General features: G+C 48.1%; 1 protein-coding gene, 19 non-coding genes and 1 pseudogene across 20 annotated transcripts in view; 13 read left to right on the top strand and 8 right to left on the bottom strand.

The window, feature by feature from the left end:
- LOC137981241 (U2 spliceosomal RNA) lies at nt 1-188 on the top strand. The gene has a single exon (XR_011118573.1). It is a non-coding gene; the product is annotated as a U2 spliceosomal RNA (small nuclear RNA).
- A 1,475-nt stretch (nt 189-1,663) lies between these two features.
- LOC137981226 (5S ribosomal RNA) lies at nt 1,664-1,780 on the bottom strand (annotated as a pseudogene).
- A 266-nt stretch (nt 1,781-2,046) lies between these two features.
- LOC137981240 (U2 spliceosomal RNA) lies at nt 2,047-2,239 on the top strand. Its single transcript, XR_011118572.1, has one exon. It is a non-coding gene; the product is annotated as a U2 spliceosomal RNA (small nuclear RNA).
- A 197-nt stretch (nt 2,240-2,436) lies between these two features.
- LOC137981228 (U1 spliceosomal RNA) lies at nt 2,437-2,600 on the top strand. Its single transcript, XR_011118561.1, has one exon. It is a non-coding gene; the product is annotated as a U1 spliceosomal RNA (small nuclear RNA).
- A 979-nt stretch (nt 2,601-3,579) lies between these two features.
- LOC137981256 (5S ribosomal RNA) lies at nt 3,580-3,698 on the bottom strand. Its single transcript, XR_011118587.1, has one exon. It is a non-coding gene; the product is annotated as a 5S ribosomal RNA (ribosomal RNA).
- A 269-nt stretch (nt 3,699-3,967) lies between these two features.
- On the top strand, nt 3,968-4,157 carry LOC137981239 (U2 spliceosomal RNA). The gene has a single exon (XR_011118571.1). It is a non-coding gene; the product is annotated as a U2 spliceosomal RNA (small nuclear RNA).
- A 194-nt stretch (nt 4,158-4,351) lies between these two features.
- Nucleotides 4,352-4,515, top strand: LOC137981233 (U1 spliceosomal RNA). The gene has a single exon (XR_011118565.1). It is a non-coding gene; the product is annotated as a U1 spliceosomal RNA (small nuclear RNA).
- Nucleotides 4,516-5,488: 973 nt separating this feature from the next.
- LOC137981248 (5S ribosomal RNA) lies at nt 5,489-5,607 on the bottom strand. The gene has a single exon (XR_011118579.1). It is a non-coding gene; the product is annotated as a 5S ribosomal RNA (ribosomal RNA).
- A 267-nt stretch (nt 5,608-5,874) lies between these two features.
- On the top strand, nt 5,875-6,066 carry LOC137981237 (U2 spliceosomal RNA). Its single transcript, XR_011118569.1, has one exon. It is a non-coding gene; the product is annotated as a U2 spliceosomal RNA (small nuclear RNA).
- A 195-nt stretch (nt 6,067-6,261) lies between these two features.
- Nucleotides 6,262-6,424, top strand: LOC137981232 (U1 spliceosomal RNA). The gene has a single exon (XR_011118564.1). It is a non-coding gene; the product is annotated as a U1 spliceosomal RNA (small nuclear RNA).
- A 979-nt stretch (nt 6,425-7,403) lies between these two features.
- On the bottom strand, nt 7,404-7,523 carry LOC137981257 (5S ribosomal RNA). The gene has a single exon (XR_011118588.1). It is a non-coding gene; the product is annotated as a 5S ribosomal RNA (ribosomal RNA).
- A 265-nt stretch (nt 7,524-7,788) lies between these two features.
- LOC137981235 (U2 spliceosomal RNA) lies at nt 7,789-7,980 on the top strand. The gene has a single exon (XR_011118567.1). It is a non-coding gene; the product is annotated as a U2 spliceosomal RNA (small nuclear RNA).
- A 194-nt stretch (nt 7,981-8,174) lies between these two features.
- LOC137981229 (U1 spliceosomal RNA) lies at nt 8,175-8,340 on the top strand. Its single transcript, XR_011118562.1, has one exon. It is a non-coding gene; the product is annotated as a U1 spliceosomal RNA (small nuclear RNA).
- A 982-nt stretch (nt 8,341-9,322) lies between these two features.
- LOC137981236 (5S ribosomal RNA) lies at nt 9,323-9,441 on the bottom strand. The gene has a single exon (XR_011118568.1). It is a non-coding gene; the product is annotated as a 5S ribosomal RNA (ribosomal RNA).
- Nucleotides 9,442-9,708: 267 nt separating this feature from the next.
- On the top strand, nt 9,709-9,900 carry LOC137981234 (U2 spliceosomal RNA). Its single transcript, XR_011118566.1, has one exon. It is a non-coding gene; the product is annotated as a U2 spliceosomal RNA (small nuclear RNA).
- Nucleotides 9,901-10,094: 194 nt separating this feature from the next.
- LOC137981227 (U1 spliceosomal RNA) lies at nt 10,095-10,258 on the top strand. Its single transcript, XR_011118560.1, has one exon. It is a non-coding gene; the product is annotated as a U1 spliceosomal RNA (small nuclear RNA).
- A 977-nt stretch (nt 10,259-11,235) lies between these two features.
- On the bottom strand, nt 11,236-11,354 carry LOC137981224 (5S ribosomal RNA). Its single transcript, XR_011118558.1, has one exon. It is a non-coding gene; the product is annotated as a 5S ribosomal RNA (ribosomal RNA).
- A 268-nt stretch (nt 11,355-11,622) lies between these two features.
- Nucleotides 11,623-11,812, top strand: LOC137981238 (U2 spliceosomal RNA). The gene has a single exon (XR_011118570.1). It is a non-coding gene; the product is annotated as a U2 spliceosomal RNA (small nuclear RNA).
- Nucleotides 11,813-12,006: 194 nt separating this feature from the next.
- Nucleotides 12,007-12,171, top strand: LOC137981231 (U1 spliceosomal RNA). Its single transcript, XR_011118563.1, has one exon. It is a non-coding gene; the product is annotated as a U1 spliceosomal RNA (small nuclear RNA).
- A 978-nt stretch (nt 12,172-13,149) lies between these two features.
- LOC137981225 (5S ribosomal RNA) lies at nt 13,150-13,269 on the bottom strand. Its single transcript, XR_011118559.1, has one exon. It is a non-coding gene; the product is annotated as a 5S ribosomal RNA (ribosomal RNA).
- A 5,294-nt stretch (nt 13,270-18,563) lies between these two features.
- Nucleotides 18,564-18,703, bottom strand: part of LOC137981160 (uncharacterized) — a 2,783-nt gene continuing 2,643 nt past the window's right edge. The window contains exon 3 of the mRNA XM_068828501.1: nt 18,564-18,697. Coding sequence (XP_068684602.1) covers nt 18,564-18,697 — 134 coding nt within the window. The remainder of the gene's footprint in view (nt 18,698-18,703) is intronic.

The following is an 18,703-nucleotide window of genomic DNA, read 5'->3' as shown; positions in this document are numbered from 1 at the left end:
AAATCTTTTTAAAAAAAAAAAAAAATCTGTTCTTATCAGCTTAATATCTGATACGCTGCTCATTCGAGCAGCTCAATAGATTAAAACTGATTTTTGGAACGGGGGCCTGTGGGAAAAGAGGCTTGCACTCGGTCCGGCCACGGGTTGCTCTCGGTTATAGCATTATCTCCGAGCGTGGCCCACTTCCTCTGGAAGAAATAATCAAGTGAACGCAGAACAAATGACCAAGCAACCAACCTTCACATTCTCTTCTCTTTTCTAGGTAGACATCGCAGCGAGCGTGGACACAGCACGACACGCCAGGACGAGGAGGCACGTGACCCCCATTACCACATGTGTATGCGCAGCCAAGTTGCGTTTTGCTGGTTCCGGAGAGGGTTGAAAAGGATATAGATAGATACTTACCTTGAAGGCGGGATGGCACTGTGATCATGGGAGGCACGTCCTCTCAAAGGTGAGGGCTCTTTCACTTGCACTTCGATTGGGTTTTGACCCTTGCACGATTTCAACTACAAATGATGGGGTAACTCACGAAGCGTATAATTTCTGGGTAGTGGGGAACTGCGTTCGCGCTAGTCCCCGCGACCAAACCCCGGTGGCCAAGGAGTCTGGCTTCAATGCGGGCAAGGTTGTTGGTAGGAAACGTTTCAGGCAGGGGCAGGGAAGAAAGGAGATGCGGGTGGCGGTGTGTAAGGACCTAAGGAAGGTTGAGTTTGTATTTGTGAAATTCCACTGCTGAAATTGTAGGTGAATGTTCGCCGTAATTGGTTGCACGGCAAAACTGTGATTTTATTTCTTTCATTCTTGGCCGTAGCTAGAGGAAGCGCGGCGAGGGACGTTGTTTATTTCAGCCGCATTCGATTTCCCTCGATATGACGAGTGAGACAAGAAAATGCCAGCGGGTCGAGCTCTTATCCTCCGGTGCATCGTTTCGAAAACGTAAGTTGGATGTGTTGTGTTGGTACTGCTCCATGTCGCGAGTAGATTTTCTTTTGCGTGTGTTATGTTGCGTTCTGGAGAGCCCGTTTTGGCATTGAGTAAGCTGAAGGACCCGCCAGATCAGTTGGCGTTACATTTCTGTGGCCCACACTTTGTGGTTTCTCTATGTTATCAGTTAAGATTGGGATGGTTATCATATAAAAGTAAATCTTTCAATGGTCGAGGATAGTGTTCATTATATCGGCCCTTTGAATACGTACTGGTCCGTGTTGAGCAGGGAACAGTAAGACTTTGAAGTGCGCCATGTCACGGTAGCCCCCAACCTTATCTCTTGAAGTCACGTTTTCGCAGGGAGGATCATTGTTGATAGTGTTGTAGCCTTTCGTGGTATGTACATATCACTCCGGGCTAGGTATAACATTCCATCTATAAATGCTATAACACGTGCTATGCATTTAATTGACTTGTTCGTATATCCTGTTCTTTGCTCACACGAAAAGATACGTTTCATGTCATAAACGTTGGATTGATAAGATCTCGCGCGCACGCGCTCCCTGGGGAATACAAGTTCCACTTTCTCGTGTGAACTATTTTGTTTTTGTTGTATGTCTCATCTTTGACATATCGTTGGCATGTTGTGTTCAAAAAACCTGGTTTGGAAGCTTCTTCATTAAAGGAAACTGAGATTTTTTGAGATAATCAAGGGTACAGAAGGAAAAAGGGAAAGCTACAACACGGGGTATTCCCAGGCGGTCTCCCAGCCAAGTACTAACCCCGCCGACAGGGCTTAACTTCGGTGATCGGACGAGAACCGGCGTTTTCCTGTGGTATGGTCGTAGACAAGTAATTCGCCGTGAAAATTAACTTTGTTATAAGGGAAAATAAAACGAGGTCAGAGCAAGCACAATGTGCATTTGTCCATCTTGCCGTCAACGCAAGTGCCATGCAATGCTGGTCCTGCTGCCCACTGTACAAGGGCGATCGTTGTGTGCGCCTCGCTTTCAGGTTGGCTTTGGGCATTCCTTCCTTGGCACGGATTGTAATCGGACACCATATCTCGTGGCCATGAGACTGGGAGCCCCTTGTCCGATGTGAGCATTTACGGGCATCGCTTCTCGGCCTTTTGGCTAAGATCACGTGTAGTATCTGTTCTTATCCGATTAATATCTGATACGCTGCTCATCGAGCAGCTCAGCTATTAAACTGATTTTTGGAACTGGGCCTTGGAAAAGAGGCTTGCCTCGTCCCGGCCACGGGTTGCCTCGGTTATAGCACTACCTCCGAGCGTGGCCCACTTCCCTCTGGGGAAAGAAATAATCAAGTGAAAGCAGAACAAATGACCAAGCAACCAACCTTCACATTCTCTTCTCTTTTCTAGGGGTAGCATAGCAGCGAGTGGACAGCACGACACGACAGGACGAGGAGCACGTGACCCCCATTACCACATGGTATGCGCAGACAAGGTGCGTTTTGCGGTGCCGGAGAGGTTGAAAGGCCATACTTACCTGACGCGGGAGGCACTGTGATCAGGGAGGCAGTCCTCTCAAGGTGAGGCTCTCTCATTGCACTTCGATTGGGTTGACCCTTGCGATTACCCCAAATGTGGGTAACTCGAGCGTATAATTTCTGGTAGTGGGGACCTGCGTTCGCGCTAGTCCCCGCACCAAACCCCGGTGGCAAAGTTGGCTAATGGGAAGGTTTGTTGGTAACGTTTCAGGCAGGGCAGGGAAGGAGATGCGGTGGCGGTGTAAGGACTAAGGAAGGTGAGTTGTATTTGTGAATTCCACTGCTGAAATTGATAGGTGAATGTTCCCGTACTTGGTGCACTGCACAACTGTGATTTTATTTCTTTCATTCTTGGCCGTAGAGAGAGCGAGAGGACGTGTTTATTTCAGCCGCATCGATTTCCATCGATAGACGAGTGAGACAAGAAAATGCCAGCGGGTCGAGCTCTTATCCTCGTGCATCGTTTCGAAAACGTAAGTGGATGTGTGTTTGTACTGCTCCATCGCGATAGATTTCTTTTGCGTTGTGTTATGTTGCGTTCTGGAGAGCCCGTTTTGCATTGAGTAACTGAGGACCCGCCAGATCAGTTGGCGTTACATTTCTGTGGCCAACACTTTGTGGTTTCTCTATGTTATCAGTTAATTGGATTGTTATCATAAAAAGTAAATCTTTCATGGTCAGGATAGTGTCCTTATCGGCCCTTTGAATACGTACTGTCCGTGTTGAGCAGGGAACAGTAAGACTTTGAAGTGCGCTACGTCACGTAAGTCACGTTTTCGCAGGATCAATGTTGTAGTGTTGTAGCCTTCGTTGTATGCATATCATCCGGGCTAGGTTAACTTCCATCTAATGCATAACAGTGCATGCATTTTTTACTTGTCGTATCCTGTTCTTTGCTCACACGAAAAGATACGTTTCATGTCATAAACGTTGGATTGATAAGATCTCGCGCGCACGCGCTCCCTTGGGAATACAAGTTCCACTTTCTCGTGTGAACTATTTTGTTTTTGTTGTATGTCTCATCTTTGACATATCGTTGGCATGTTGTGTTCAAAAAACCTGGTTTGGAATGTTCTTTCATTAAAGGAAACTGAGATTTTTTGAGATAATCAAGTGTACAGAAGGAAAAAGGGAAGCCTACAACACGGGGTATTCCCAGGCGGTCTCCCATCCAAGTACTAACCCCGCCCGACAGGGCTTAACTTCGGTGATCGGACGAGAACCGGTGTTTTCCCTGTGGTATGGTCGTAGACAAGTAATTCGCCGTGAAAATTAACTTTGTTATAAGGGAAAATAAAAACGAGGTCCAGAGCAAGCACAATGTGCATTTGTCCTCTTGCCGTCAACGCAAGTGCCATGCAATGCTGGTCCTGCTGCCCACTGTACAAGGGCGATCGTTGTGTGCGCCTCGCTTTCAGGTTGGCTTTGGGCATTCCTTCCTTGGCACGGATTGTAATCGGACCACCATATCTCGTGGCCATGAGACTGGGAGCACCTTGTCCGCTGTGAGCATTTACGGGCATCGGCTTCTCGGCCTTTTGGCTAAGATCAAGTGTAGTATCTGTTCTTATCAGCTTAATATCTGATGCTGCTCATCGAGCAGCTCATATATTAAACTGATTTTTGGAACTGGGCCGTGGAAAAGAGGCTTGCCTCGTCCCGGCCACGGGTTGCCTCGGTATCGCACTACCTCCGAGCGTGGCCCACTTCCCTCTGGGGAAGAAATAATCAAGTGAAAGCAGAACAAATGACCAAGCAACCAACCTTCACATTCTCTTCTCTTTTCTAGGTAGCATAGCAGCGAGTGGACAGCACGACACGACAGGACGAGGAGCACGTGACCCCCATTACCACATGGTATGCGCAGACAAGTTGCGTTTTGCGGTTCCGGAGAGGTTGAAAAGGCATACTAACCTGACGCGGCAGTCACTGATATCAGGCAGGCAGTCCTCTCAAGGTGAGGCTCTTTCATTGCACTTCGATTGGGTTGACCCTTGCGATTACCCCAAATGTGGGTAACTCGAGCGTATAATTTCTGGTAGTGGGGACCTGCGTTCGCGCTAGTCCCCGCACCAAACCCCGGTGGCAAAGTTGGCTAATGGGAAGGTTTGTTGGTTACGTTTCAGGCATGGCAGGGAAGGAGATGCGGTGGCGGTTTAAGGACTAATTAAGTTGAGTTGTATTTGTGAATTCCACTGCTGAAATTGTAGTTGAATGTTCCGTACTTGGTTCACTTCAAAACTGTTATTTTATTTCTTTCATTCTTGGCCGTAGAGAGAGCCGAGAGGACGTGTTATTTCAGCCGCATCGATTTCCATCGATAGACGAGTGAGACAAGAAAATGCCAGCGGGTCGAGCTCTTATCCTCGTGCATCGTTTCGAAAACGTAAGTGGATGTGTGTTTGTACTGCTCCATCGCGATAGATTTCTTTGCGTTGTGTTATGTTGCGTTCTGGAGAGCCCGTTTTGCATTGAGTAACTGAGGACCCGCCAGATCAGTTGGCGTTACATTTCTGTGGCCAACACTTTGTGGTTTCTCTATGTTATCAGTTAATTGGATTGTTATCATAAAAAGTAAATTTTCATGGTCAGGATAGTGTCTTATCGGCCCTTTGAATACGTACTGTCCGTGTTGAGCAGGGAACAGTAAGACTTTGAAGTGCGCTACGTCACGTAAGTCACGTTTTCGCAGGATCAATGTTGTAGTGTTGTAGCCTTCGTTGTATGCATATCATCCGGGCTAGGTTAACTTCCATCTAATGCATAACAGTGCATGCATTTTTTACTTGTCGTATCCTGTTCTTTGCTCACACGAAAAGATACGTTTCATGTCATAAACGTTGGATTGATAAGATCTCGCGCGCACGCGCTCCTTGGGAATACAAGTTCCACTTTCTCGTGTGAACTATTTTGTTTTTGTTGTATGTCTCATCTTTGACATATCGTTGGCATGTTGTGTTCAAAAAACCTGGTTTGGAATGTTCTTTCATTAAAGGAAACTGAGATTTTTTGAGATAATCAAGTGTACAGAAGGAAAAAGGGAAGCCTACAACACGGGGTATTCCCAGGCGGTCTCCCATCCAAGTACTAACCCCGCCCGACAGGGCTTAACTTCGGTGATCGGACGAGAACCGGTGTTTTCCCTGTGGTATGGTCGTAGACAAGTAATTCGCCGTGAAATTAACTTTGTTATAAGGGAAAATAAAAACGAGGTCAGAGCAAGCACAATGTGCATTTGTCCTCTTGCCGTCAACGCAAGTGCCATGCAATGCTGGTCCTGCTGCCCACTGTACAAGGGCGATCGTTGTGTGCGCCTCGCTTTCAGGTTGGCTTTGGGCATTCCTTCCTTGGCACGGATTGTAATCGGACCACCATATCTCGTGGCCATGAGACTGGGAGCACCTTGTCCGCTGTGAGCATTTACGGGCATCGGCTTCTCGGCCTTTTGGCTAAGATCAAGTGTAGTATCTGTTCTTATCAGCTTAATATCTGATACGCTGCTCATCGAGCAGCTCATATATTAAACTGATTTTTGGAACTGGGCCGTGGAAAAGAGGCTTGCCTCGTCCCGGCCACGGGTTGCCTCGGTATAGCACTACCTCCGAGCGTGGCCCACTTCCCTCTGGGGAAGAAAATAATCAAGTGAAAGCAGAACAAATGACCAAGCAACCAACCTTCACATTCTCTTCTCTTTTCTAGGTAGCATAGCAGCGAGTGGACAGCACGACACGACAGGACGAGGAGCACGTGACCCCCATTACCACATGGTATGCGCAGACAAGTTGCGTTTTGCGGTTCCGGAGAGGTTGAAAAGGCATACTTACCTGACGCGGGAGGCACTGTGATCAGGGAGGCAGTCCTCTCAAGGTGAGGCTCTTTCATTGCACTTCGATTGGGTTGACCCTTGCGATTACCCCAAATGTGGGTAACTCGAGCTATAATTTCTGGTAGTGGGGACCTGCGTTCGCGCTAGTCCCCGCACCAAACCCCGGTGGCAAAGTTGGCTAATGGGAAGGTTTGTTGGTAACGTTTCAGGCAGGGCAGGGAAGGAGATGCGGTGGCGGTGTAAGGACTAAGGAAGGTGAGTTGTATTTGTGAATTCCACTGCTGAAATTGTAGGTGAATGTTCCGTACTTGGTGCACTGCAAAACTGTGATTTTTTATTTCTTTCATTCTTGGCCGTAGAGAGAGCGAGAGGACGTGTTTATTTCAGCCGCATCGATTTCCATCGATAGACGAGTGAGACAAGAAAATGCCAGCGGGTCGAGCTCTTATCCTCGTGCATCGTTTCGAAAACGTAAGTGGATGTGTGTTTGTACTGCTCTCCATCGCGATAGATTTCTTTTGCGTTGTGTTATGTTGCGTTCTGGAGAGCCCGTTTTGCATTGAGTAACTGAGGACCCGCCAGATCAGTTGGCGTTACATTTCTGTGGCCAACACTTTGTGGTTTCTCTATGTTATCAGTTAATTGGATTGTTATCATAAAAAGTAAATCTTTCATGGTCAGGATAGTGTCTTATCGGCCCTTTGAATACGTACTGTCCGTGTTGAGCAGGGAACAGTAAGACTTTGAAGTGCGCTACGTCACGTAAGTCACGTTTTCGCAGGATCAATGTTGTAGTGTTGTAGCCTTCGTTGTATGCATATCATCCGGGCTAGGTTAACTTCCATCTAATGCATAACAGTGCATGCATTTTTTACTTGTCGTATCCTGTTCTTTGCTCACACGAAAAGATACGTTTCATGTCATAAACGTTGGATTGATAAGATCTCGCGCGCACGCGCTCCCTTGGGAATACAAGTTCCACTTTCTCGTGTGAACTATTTTGTTTTTGTTGTATGTCTCATCTTTGACATATCGTTGGCATGTTGTGTTCAAAAAACCTGGTTTGGAATGTTCTTTCATAAAGGAAACTGAGATTTTTTGAGATAATCAAGTGTACAGAAGGAAAAAAGGAAGCCTACACACACGGGGTATTCCCAGGCGGTCTCCCATCCAAGTACTAACCCCGCCCGACAGGGCTTAACTTCGGTGATCGGACGAGAACCGGTGTTTTCCCTGTGGTATGGTCGTAGACAGTAATTCGCCGTGAAAATTAACTTTGTTATAAGGGAAAATAAAAACGAGGTCAGAGCAAGCACAATGTGCATTTGTCCTCTTGCCGTCAACGCAAGTGCCATGCAATGCTGGTCCTGCTGCCCACTGTACAGGGCGATCGTTGTGTGCGCCTCGCTTTCAGGTTGGCTTTGGGCATTCCTTCCTTGGCACGGATTGTAATCGGACCACCATATCTCGTGGCCATGAGACTGGGAGCACCTTGTCCGCTGTGAGCATTTACGGGCATCGCTTCTCGGCCTTTTGGCTAAGATCAAGTGTAGTATCTGTTCTTATCAGCTTAATATCTGATACGCTGCTCATCGAGCAGCTCATATATTAAACTGATTTTTGGAACTGGGCCGTGGAAAAGAGGCTTGCCTCGTCCCGGCCACGGGTTGCCTCGGTATAGCACTACCTCCGAGCGTGGCCCACTTCCCTCTGGGGAAGAAATAATCAAGTGAAAGCAGAACAAATGACCAAGCAACCAACCTTCACATTCTCTTCTCTTTTCTAGGTAGCATAGCAGCGAGTGGACAGCACGACACGACAGGACGAGGAGCACGTGACCCCCATTACCACATGGTATGCGCAGACAAGTTGCGTTTTGCGGTTCCGGAGAGGTTGAAAAGGCATACTTACCTGACGCGGGAGGCACTGTGATCAGGAGGAGGCAGTCCTCTCAAGGTGAGGCTCTTTCATTGCACTTCGATTGGGTTGACCCTTGCGATTACCCCAAATGTGGGTAACTCGAGCGTATAATTTCTGGTAGTGGGGACCTGCGTTCGCGCTAGTCCCCGCACCAAACCCCGGTGGCAAAGTTGGCTAATGGGAAGGTTTGTTGGTAACGTTTCAGGCAGGGCAGGGAAGGAGATGCGGTGGCGGTGTAAGGACTAAGGAAGGTGAGTTGTATTTGTGATTCCACTGCTGAAATTGTAGGTGAATGTTCCGTACTTGGTGCACTGCAAAACTGTGATTTTATTTCTTTCATTCTTGGCCGTAGAGAGAGCGAGAGGACGTGTTTGTTTTTTCAGCCGCATCGATTTCCATCGATAGACGAGTGAGACAAGAAAATGCCAGCGGGTCGAGCTCTTATCCTCGTGCATCGTTTCGAAAACGTAAGTGGATGTGTGTGTTTGTACTGCTCCATCGCGATAGATTTCTTTTGCGTTGTGTTATGTTGCGTTCTGGGAGCCCGTTTTGCATTGAGTAACTGAGGACCCGCCAGATCAGTTGGCGTTACATTTCTGTGGCCAACACTTTGTGGTTTCTCTATGTTATCAGTTAATTGGATTGTTATCATAAAAGTAAATCTTTCATGGTCAGGATAGTGTCTTATCGGCCCTTTGAATACGTACTGTCCGTGTTGAGCAGGGAACAGTAAGACTTTGAAGTGCGCTACGTCACGTAAGTCACGTTTTCGCAGGATCAATGTTGTAGTGTTGTAGCCTTCGTTGTATGCATATCATCCGGGCTAGGTTAACTTCCATCTAATGCATAACAGTGCATGCATTTTTTACTTGTCGTATCCTGTTCTTTGCTCACACGAAAAGATACGTTTCATGTCATAAACGTTGGGATTGATAAGATCTCGCGCGCACGCGCTCCCTTGGGAATACAAGTTCCACTTTCTCGTGTGAACTATTTTGTTTTTGTTGTATGTCTCATCTTTGACATATCGTTGGCATGTTGTGTTCAAAAAAAAACTGGTTTTGGAATGTTCTTTCATTAAAGGAAACTGAGATTTTTTGAGATAATCAAGTGTACAGAAGGAAAAAGGGAAGCCTACAACACGGGGTATTCCCAGGCGGTCTCCCATCCAAGTACTAACCCCGCCCGACAGGGCTTAACTTCGGTGATCGGACGAGAACCGGTGTTTTCCCTGTGGTATGGTCGTAGACAAGTAATTCGCCGTGAAAATTAACTTTGTTATAAGGGAAAATAAAAACGAGGTCAGAGCAAGCACAATGTGCATTTGTCCTCTTGCCGTCAACGCAAGTGCCATGCAATGCTGGTCCTGCTGCCCACTGTACAAGGGCGATCGTTGTGTGCGCCTCGCTTTCAGGTTGGCTTTGGGCATTCCTTCCTTGGCACGGATTGTAATCGGACCACCATATCTCGTGGCCATGAGACTGGGAGCACCTTGTCCGCTGTGAGCATTTACGGGCATCGCTTCTCGGCCTTTTGGCTAAGATCAAGTGTAGTATCTGTTCTTATCAGCTTAATATCTGATACGCTGCTCATCGAGCAGCTCATATATTAAACTGATTTTTGGAACTGGGCCGTGGAAAAGAGGCTTGCCTCGTCCCGGCCACGGGTTGCCTCGGTATAGCACTACCTCCGAGCGTGGCCCACTTCCCTCTGGGGAAGAAATAATCAAGTGAAAGCAGAACAAATGACCAAGCAACCAACCTTCACATTCTCTTCTCTTTTCTAGGTAGCATAGCAGCGAGTGGACAGCACGACACGACAGGACGAGGAGCACGTGACCCCCATTACCACATGGTATGCGCAGACAAGTTGCGTTTTGCGGTTCCGGAGAGGTTGAAAAGGCATACTTACCTGACGCGGGAGGCACTGTGATCAGGGAGGCAGTCCTCTCAAGGTGAGGCTCTTTCATTGCACTTCGATTGGGTTGACCCTTGCGATTACCCCAAATGTGGGTAACTCGAGCGTATAATTTCTGGTAGTGGGGACCTGCGTTCGCGCTAGTCCCCGCACCAAACCCCGGTGGCAAAGTTGGCTAATGGGAAGGTTTGTTGGTAACGTTTCAGGCAGGGCAGGGAAGGAGATGCGGTGGCGGTGTAAGGACTAAGGAAGGTGAGTTGTATTTGTGAATTCCACTGCTGAAATTGTAGGTGAATGTTCCGTACTTGGTGCACTGCAAAACTGTGATTTTATTTCTTTCATTCTTGGCCGTAGAGAGAGCGAGAGGACGTGTTTATTTCAGCCGCATCGATTTCCATCGATAGACGAGTGAGACAAGAAAATGCCAGCGGGTCGAGCTCTTATCCTCGTGCATCGTTTCGAAAACGTAAGTGGATGTGTGTTTGTACTGCTCCATCGCGATAGATTTCTTTTGCGTTGTGTTATGTTGCGTTCTGGAGAGCCCGTTTTGCATTGAGTAACTGAGGACCCGCCAGATCAGTTGGCGTTACATTTCTGTGGCCAACACTTTGTGGTTTCTCTATGTTATCAGTTAATTGGATTGTTATCATAAAAAGTAAATCTTTCATGGTCAGGATAGTGTCTTATCGGCCCTTTGAATACGTACTGTCCCGTGTTGAGCAGGGAACAGTAAGACTTTGAAGTGCGCTACGTCACGTAAGTCACGTTTTCGCAGGATCAATGTTGTAGTGTTGTAGCCTTCGTTGTATGCATATCATCCGGGCTAGGTTAACTTCCATCTAATGCATAACAGTGCATGCATTTTTTACTTGTCGTATCCTGTTCTTTGCTCACACGAAAAGATACGTTTCATGTCATAAACGTTGGATTGATAAGATCTCGCGCGCACGCGCTCCCTTGGGAATACAAGTTCCACTTTCTCGTGTGAACTATTTTGTTTTTGTTGTATGTCTCATCTTTGACATATCGTTGGCATGTTGTGTTCAAAAAACCTGGTTTGGAATGTTCTTTCATTAAAGGAAACTGAGATTTTTTGAGATAATCAAGTGTACAGAAGGAAAAAGGGAAGCCTACAACACGGGGTATTCCCAGGCGGTCTCCCATCCAAGTACTAACCCCGCCCGACAGGGCTTAACTTCGGTGATCGGACGAGAACCGGTGTTTTCCCTGTGGTATGGTCGTAGACAAGTAATTCGCCGTGAAAATTAACTTTGTTATAAGGGAAAATAAAAAACGAGGTCAGAGCAAGCACAATGTGCATTTGTCCTCTTGCCGTCAACGCAAGTGCCATGCAATGCTGGTCCTGCTGCCCACTGTACAAGGGCGATCGTTGTGTGCGCCTCGCTTTCAGGTTGGCTTTGGGCATTCCTTCCTTGGCACGGATTGTAATCGGACCACCATATCTCGTGGCCATGAGACTGGGAGCACCTTGTCCGCTGTGAGCATTTACGGGCATCGCTTCTCGGCCTTTTGGCTAAGATCAAGTGTAGTATCTGTTCTTATCAGCTTAATATCTGATGCTGCTCATCGAGCAGCTCATATATTAAACTGATTTTTGGAACTGGGCCGTGGAAAAGAGGCTTGCCTCGTCCCGGCCACGGGTTGCCTCGGTATAGCACTACCTCCGAGCGTGGCCCACTTCCCTCTGGGGAAGAAATAATCAAGTGAAAGCAGAACAAATGACCAAGCAACCAACCTTCACATTCTCTTCTCTTTTCTAGGTAGCATAGCAGCGAGTGGACAGCACGACACGACAGGACGAGGAGCACGTGACCCCCATTACCACATGGTATGCGCAGACAAGTTGCGTTTTGCGGTTCCGGAGAGGTTGAAAAGGCATACTTACCTGACGCGGGAGGCACTGGTGATCAGGGAGGCAGTCCTCTCAAGGTGAGGCTCTTTCATTGCACTTCGATTGGGTTGACCCTTGCGATTACCCCAAATGTGGGTAACTCGAGCGTATAATTTCTGGTAGTGGGGACCTGCGTTCGCGCTAGTCCCCGCACCAAACCCCGGTGGCAAAGTTGGCTAATGGGAAGGTTTGTTGGTAACGTTTCAGGCAGGGCAGGGAAGGAGATGCGGTGGCGGTGTAAGGACTAAGGAAGGTGAGTTGTATTTGTGAATTCCACTGCTGAAATTGTAGGTGAATGTTCCGTACTTGGTGCACTGCAAAACTGTGATTTTATTTCTTTCATTCTTGGCCGTAGAGAGAGCGAGCGAGGACGTGTTTATTTCAGCCGCATCGATTTCCATCGATAGACGAGTGAGACAAGAAAATGCCAGCGGGTCGAGCTCTTATCCTCGTGCATCGTTTCGAAAACGTAAGTGGATGTGTGTTTGTACTGCTCCATCGCGATAGATTTCTTTTGCGTTGTGTTATGTTGCGTTCTGGAGAGCCCGTTTTGCATTGAGTAACTGAGGACCCGCCAGATCAGTTGGCGTTACATTTCTGTGGCCAACACTTTGTGGTTTCTCTATGTTATCAGTTAATTGGATTGTTATCATAAAAAGTAAATCTTTCATGGTCAGGATAGTGTCTTATCGGCCCTTTGAATACGTACTGTCCGTGTTGAGCAGGGAACAGTAAGACTTTGAAGTGCGCTACGTCACGTAAGTCACGTTTTCGCAGGATCAATGTTGTAGTGTTGTAGCCTTCGTTGTATGCATATCATCCGGGCTAGGTTAACTTCCATCTAATGCATAACAGTGCATGCATTTTTTACTTGTCGTATCCTGTTCTTTGCTCACACGAAAAGATACGTTTCATGTCATAAACGTTGGATTGATAAGATCTCGCGCGCACGCGCTCCCTTGGGAATACAAGTTCCACTTTCTCGTGTGAACTATTTTGTTTTTGTTGTATGTCTCATCTTTGACATATCGTTGGCATGTTGTGTTCAAAAAACCTGGTTTGGAATGTTCTTTCATTAAAGGAAACTGAGATTTTTTGAGATAATCAAGTGTACAGAAGGAAAAAGGGAAGCCTACAACACGGGGTATTCCCAGGCGGTCCTCCCTCCAAGTACTAACCCCGCCCGACAGGGCTTAACTTCGGTGATTCGGACGAGAACCGGTGTTTTCCCTGTGGTATGGTCGTATACAAGTAATTCGCCGTGAAAATTAACTTTGTTATAAGGGAAAATAAAAACGAGGTCAGAGCAAGCACAATGTGCATTTGTCCTCTTGCCGTCAACGCAAGTGCCATGCAATGCTGGTCCTGCTGCCCACTGTACAAGGGCGATCGTTGTGTGCGCCTCGCTTTCAGGTTGGCTTTGGGCATTCCTTCCTTGGCACGGATTGTAATCGGACCACCATATCTCGTGGCCATGAGACTGGGAGCACCTTGTCCGCTGTGAGCATTTACGGGCATCGCTTCTCGGCCTTTTGGCTAAGTGTACCAATTGGCCGTTAGTGGGAGCTACACTGTCGTGGACCTCTTCGTCTGCGCCCCCCAACACTTATGGAAGAAGAACTCACTGCTGGGCTGTTGCTGACCCTGAAGAATTGCTAAGTACTGCTGAGGTTATCCCCGGCCCCACAATTGTTGTGAGTAGTGATGCTTGCCGGGACGCAGGATATGAATGCTGATGCTGAGGCTGATGCCTGGCGCTGATGCCAATGCCACTGTTTGAAGTTCCTGAACGTTCCTGATGGTGAAAGAAGCCTCACGCCCGAGCTCTTCTCGCCATTGACTGTCTGAAGTTGTGTGTCCCCACAAGCGCTGGCAAGCATGGCCAAAGTGGTGTAACGTTTTCTTTCTTCTGTGCTTCTCCTCGTGAGAAGTTTGGTTCCCACTTCTCCAGACGAAAACCGTGGGAAGGTGGCTCTTAAGAAGGGGATTCCTCGCGTTGTTTATTTTAATTTGGACTCTCCTTCCAACAGCCAAAGATCTTGGGGCAGTTTTGATGAAAGCTGGGGCAGTTGATATCTACTCCATTGTGTCCATCCAGTATTTGCGCCTTCTAACACAAATTGGGTCGTCACCTTTAGATCAGTTGCGGCAAAAGAAGCAGCGCTCCGTGTATTCTCCCCAGCCTCGATATCGAGGGGTCACGTTTTCTTGATCGGTGATAGGCAGAATGCTGTAACCTTGGTCAAGCTTTAACGAAGCTCCGGTGAGACTACGTCGCCGGGACTCTGTTCTGATTGGCCCGTTTACGTCCACCTATGGCACTGTGTCGTTTCTTTTCGGGGGTATGGTGATCGTTCTAGGCGATAGTTTTGTTCAATGGGAACGGCGTAATCTGCCCGGATGCGTCCTCAGCAAGCCCATCCCTTCCTCTGTTCGAGTAGTGGGCGAAGTTCTTGTTTCGGATCTGGTAACCCGGGATCAGCCACAGAACCTGCGGAGGACGCTGCGGAGGCCCTTGGGAGCACTTCGCGCCTTCCTGTCGGTCTGTGATCTGCCGCCACACCTGCGAAGAGGCACTGGCTCACTTGTCAAGGATCCTGTCCGTGTGACCCTATGCTGTTCCATGTTGTATGAAGCCCTGATCATTCAACAGCTGTGCCGTGGCCCGTTCCTTATCCACAGTGCTTGATGTAGACCCGTCATCTTCTGGTCCTCGTACGCGATCCCTCGTGAGTCTCCCCGAGCCCTCTTCACTTATGCTGGCTGTTGCCTCTGCGTCCGTCCCTGCTTCCAGCTCCGTGTTCCTGCTGTCTCGAGCCTCCTCCAGTCAGTAAACCTCCCCAGGTGGCAGAGACGCCCCCTAGCTGCCGAGCCCCCCGATGCGGCTCATAAGGAATCTAGTGATTGCAAGTGGGGGAAGTAGGGCAGGATGGGGTATCTAGTAGGGGGTGGAGGAGTCCTGGGTTTCTTGAGTCTGTTTTCTGGGTCCTCTCCTCAACAAGGAAAAGGCTTGGGATGATCAAGTGTGAGACGTGGAATCCTAAAGGATCTGGTAGGTACATTAGTGCATGTTGGGCCGCCTTGGATCGGGGGGAGACGAGAGCGAGAAGCGAGAGCGGGAGTCGGGAGCGGGATCGGGAACGGGAACGGGAACGGGAAACGGGTGAACCGGGAACGGGAACGGGAAACGTGACCGTGACCGTGAACCGTGACCGTGACCGTGGACCGGGACCGTGGGACCGTGGTGGACCGTTGAGCCGTGAGACGTGAACTGGTGAACGTGAGCCCGTGATCGTGAGTAACGTCGTCGGGCGTGGCCGTTCCCGCAGCCACGACCGTCATCGATCTAGAACTCGATTGCGCGGGGATCATACTTACAGCGAGTCTGAAGGGTGGACCACGGTTGGTAAACGCCACCATTAGTACCAATGCTAAAGCTCCTTTCTCTGAACGTCCGTGGGCTTGTATCACCCACTAAGAGTGACCTGATCCTAAACGAATTATCTCGCCTAAGTTGCGATTTGATCCTATTACAGGAGACTCATGTTTCAAACAAACGTCAAGCTGATGCTTTTTCTCGTAAATGGCCCGGTAAATGTTTTTGGTCCTTCGGGACGGGCAGGTCGGCTGGTGTAGCCCTGCTCACCCCTCCGAATTTTCCAGGAACCATCTCTCGCTTTATTTTTGATTCAGATGGTAGAGTCTTAAGTGCATTGGTTACTTTTGGGGCAGCAGCGGATTAATGTCATTAATATTTACGCTCCAAACACCGTTACCGTACGCAAGCACTTTTTCCAAAATCTGCATTCCTTTTTTCTATCCCCTATTCGGATAGTGGCCGGTGATTTTAATTGTATCGATAATCCTCTCGACCGTCTTGTCCTAGTTGATGATTCTCTTCCTGATAAGTCAGTCCTTAATCCTTCATTCAGACTGTTCTCTTGTTGATATTTGGCGCAGACGGAACCCTCGTGGTGTTTCCTTCACTTGGGCCAATACCGGCTATTCTCAAGCTTCGCGCCTCGATCGCTTTTTGATTTCTCGTTCCCTTGTTCCGCACGTTTCGAACCTCCGATGTAATGCCGTGTGTTTTTTCGGACCACGATTTTGTTCGTCTATTTTTGTCTCTCGACAATTTTTCTTGTCCCCGTAGCGGTGTTTGGCGGTTTAATACAAGTTTCTTGTCCGATGAGTCTTTTAAGAGCAAAATGTCTGCGTTTATTGCTTCCTTTAAGGAGCGTGTCTCCGACTTCGATTCCCTTGGTGCTTGGTGGGAGGCTTTAAAACTTGGCATTCGTAGGTTTTGTATCGAGTTTTGCGTTAATAAACAAAGGCAGATTAATAGTGAACGCAGTTCTTTGACCAAGCGCTTGATCCACGCAAAGAACTCTCTGGCCTCTGGTGGCTCCCAGGCCGCTTCTGAGGTCAGGGATCTTGAAAGCGCCCTCTCTTCCCTGGTTTCCCAGGAAGCGGAGGGCGCAAAAATTCGTTCACGTGCCAAGTGGGTTGAAGAAGGAGAACGGCCGACTAGATATTTTTTCCGCCTCGAGAAAAAAACGTGCTGAAAAGAACTTCTGGACTGCCTTCTGGATGCCAATGCGTCGAGAAGACGTCCCAACACGATTTGGAATTAGTCCTTGTAGATTTCTATAAGTCATTGTTTGCCAAGGATACCTTGGATCTTTCTGTTTCAAATGGATTTAATTAATGACCTAGACCTTTCTCTGTCGAATGCTGAACGAGAGAGCATGTGAGGGGGAGTTGACAAAAGACGAGGCTTTTTTTCTGGGGCGGTGTTAGCGGTCTTCAAACCGGCAAGTCCCCAGGGTCTGATGGTCTCCCAACCAGAATTTTTATGTTGACTTTTCTGGGGGGGATCTTGGTGATGCCCTTGCCTTCGTAGTTTTGAATGAGGGCTTTCAATCGGGGTTCCCTCATCTGAAACTCTCAGCGAGAGGGCCTCTTGCTCTGATCCCCAAGAGAAGACGATAATCCGCAGATTGCCGAAAAAACTGGCGCCCCATCTCTTTGCTAAATACCGTATTATAAAATCGGCTTCTAAGGCCTAATTATCCGTGTAGGCGTCTCAAGTCCTGTAATGTGGTTCGATTGTTCATCGCGATCAGTCGTAGCTCCGAAGGGGTCTGTAGTTGGGAGATTCTATGCGTTCTCTAATCTCCTTCTGATTCGTGACCACGCCTCGACATGATTAGTAAAACTAACGAATTCTGGAATACTTGTGACCTTTAGACCAAGAAAAGGCCTTTGACCGTGTCCGGGGACCAACAGCCTTTCTCATGCGCGTTTGTGTGTCCTAAGTTCGGTTTTTGGGTACCCTCTATCTTTTTGTCAATGGGTGAGTCTCTTTTATAACAATGTCTTTTCGGGGCGCACTTATTTGTTAACCGGGTCCCCTCTTTCCGTTCCGCCCCTGTGTTTTTTGGGAAGGGGTGTTAGGCAGGGTTGTCCACCCATCTCCCCCCTTTTTAATCGTGCTGGTTTCTGAAATCCTGTCCTACCCAAATTCCGAAAATGAATCCGGACAATTGTTGGCTTTCTCTCTCCCTGGTGCGGCTGGCGTTACAATGTAAGATTTCTCAGTACCGCTGACAGATGCAACTTTGGCTTTGTTGAAATCGGAAAGTTTTCCCCTATGTCACCTTTTGCGAGTGGTTTCGCAGGTTGGAACATAGCTTTCGGTGCAAAACTTAACACGACTAAGACCGAGGCTATGTGGCTTGGGAGGTGGAGGGCGAACGGTGCCTCCCCCGTTGGTTTAAAGTGTGTCTCTAAAATTAGGATATGGGTTTTTTCTTTTCTAACGTCCTGGTTTCGGTCGATTCAGACAAACCTGGAAACCTAAGCTAGATAAGCTCGAAAATGTTATCAATTTGTGGAGACAAAGGGAACTTTCTTTATGTTGGCCGCACAATGATTATTAATGTCCTCAGGGGCGAGTAGGGTTTTGGCACGTTGCCACAAGCCTCGCACCTCCGCGATGGGTTGTGACCGCTACAACCGTCTGTTTTGGCCTTTCATTTGGAAAGGCCAAATGGAGAACGGGAGTCGACAGCGCTGCTGTGCACCTTTGTCTTCTGGCGGCCTTGGTGTCTGTCGACTTTCAGACCAAGTGTGCCAGCCTGCGTCGGTCCTGTTTTTTAAGTCTTCGAGATTACTTCGTTTCTGATAACTGGCATTTTTTGGCCCGCTTCTTTCTTGGGAATGTTCTTTTTAAGTTTGATCCTCGCTTCTCTTTCGCGAGCAATTCCGTCCCTTCGTCTTCGGATCCCTCCCTGTGTTACCGGTCAGTGTCTTTGCTTTTTTTCAGTCCTCTGTTTGAGCGTCATGGGTCGGTGGCCTGATTGATTTATCTTGTAATAACATTTATTCCTTGTTGTCTGTATTTCCGGTCCCCTGCTCCAAACTGCGCTAGTTTTTGGGGAGCCGTTGTTGGCCGCCCCAGAATCCGGTGGTTGTCCGTGTGGCGAAAGTCTCTCTTAAGTTTATCGAGGAATTATAAAATGCGATGTTCTCTGGCTCCTTTTACATAATGCAGTTCCGCGGGTGCGATATAACCTCAAGGTTTGGGGTTATTATTGCCTCCGACCGTTGTGCTGTTTGTTCTCGTATTGATCCCCTTTTCATTATTTTGTTGCATGTCGTAGGGTCGTTCATGTCTGGAA

The sequence above is a fragment of the Montipora foliosa genome, chromosome 12 (assembly GCF_036669935.1).
Source record: "Montipora foliosa isolate CH-2021 chromosome 12, ASM3666993v2, whole genome shotgun sequence".
Lineage (NCBI taxonomy): Eukaryota > Metazoa > Cnidaria > Anthozoa > Scleractinia > Acroporidae > Montipora > Montipora foliosa.
Note: the sequence above shows the minus strand (reverse complement) of the source record. Positions and strands in the feature narration are given on the sequence as shown.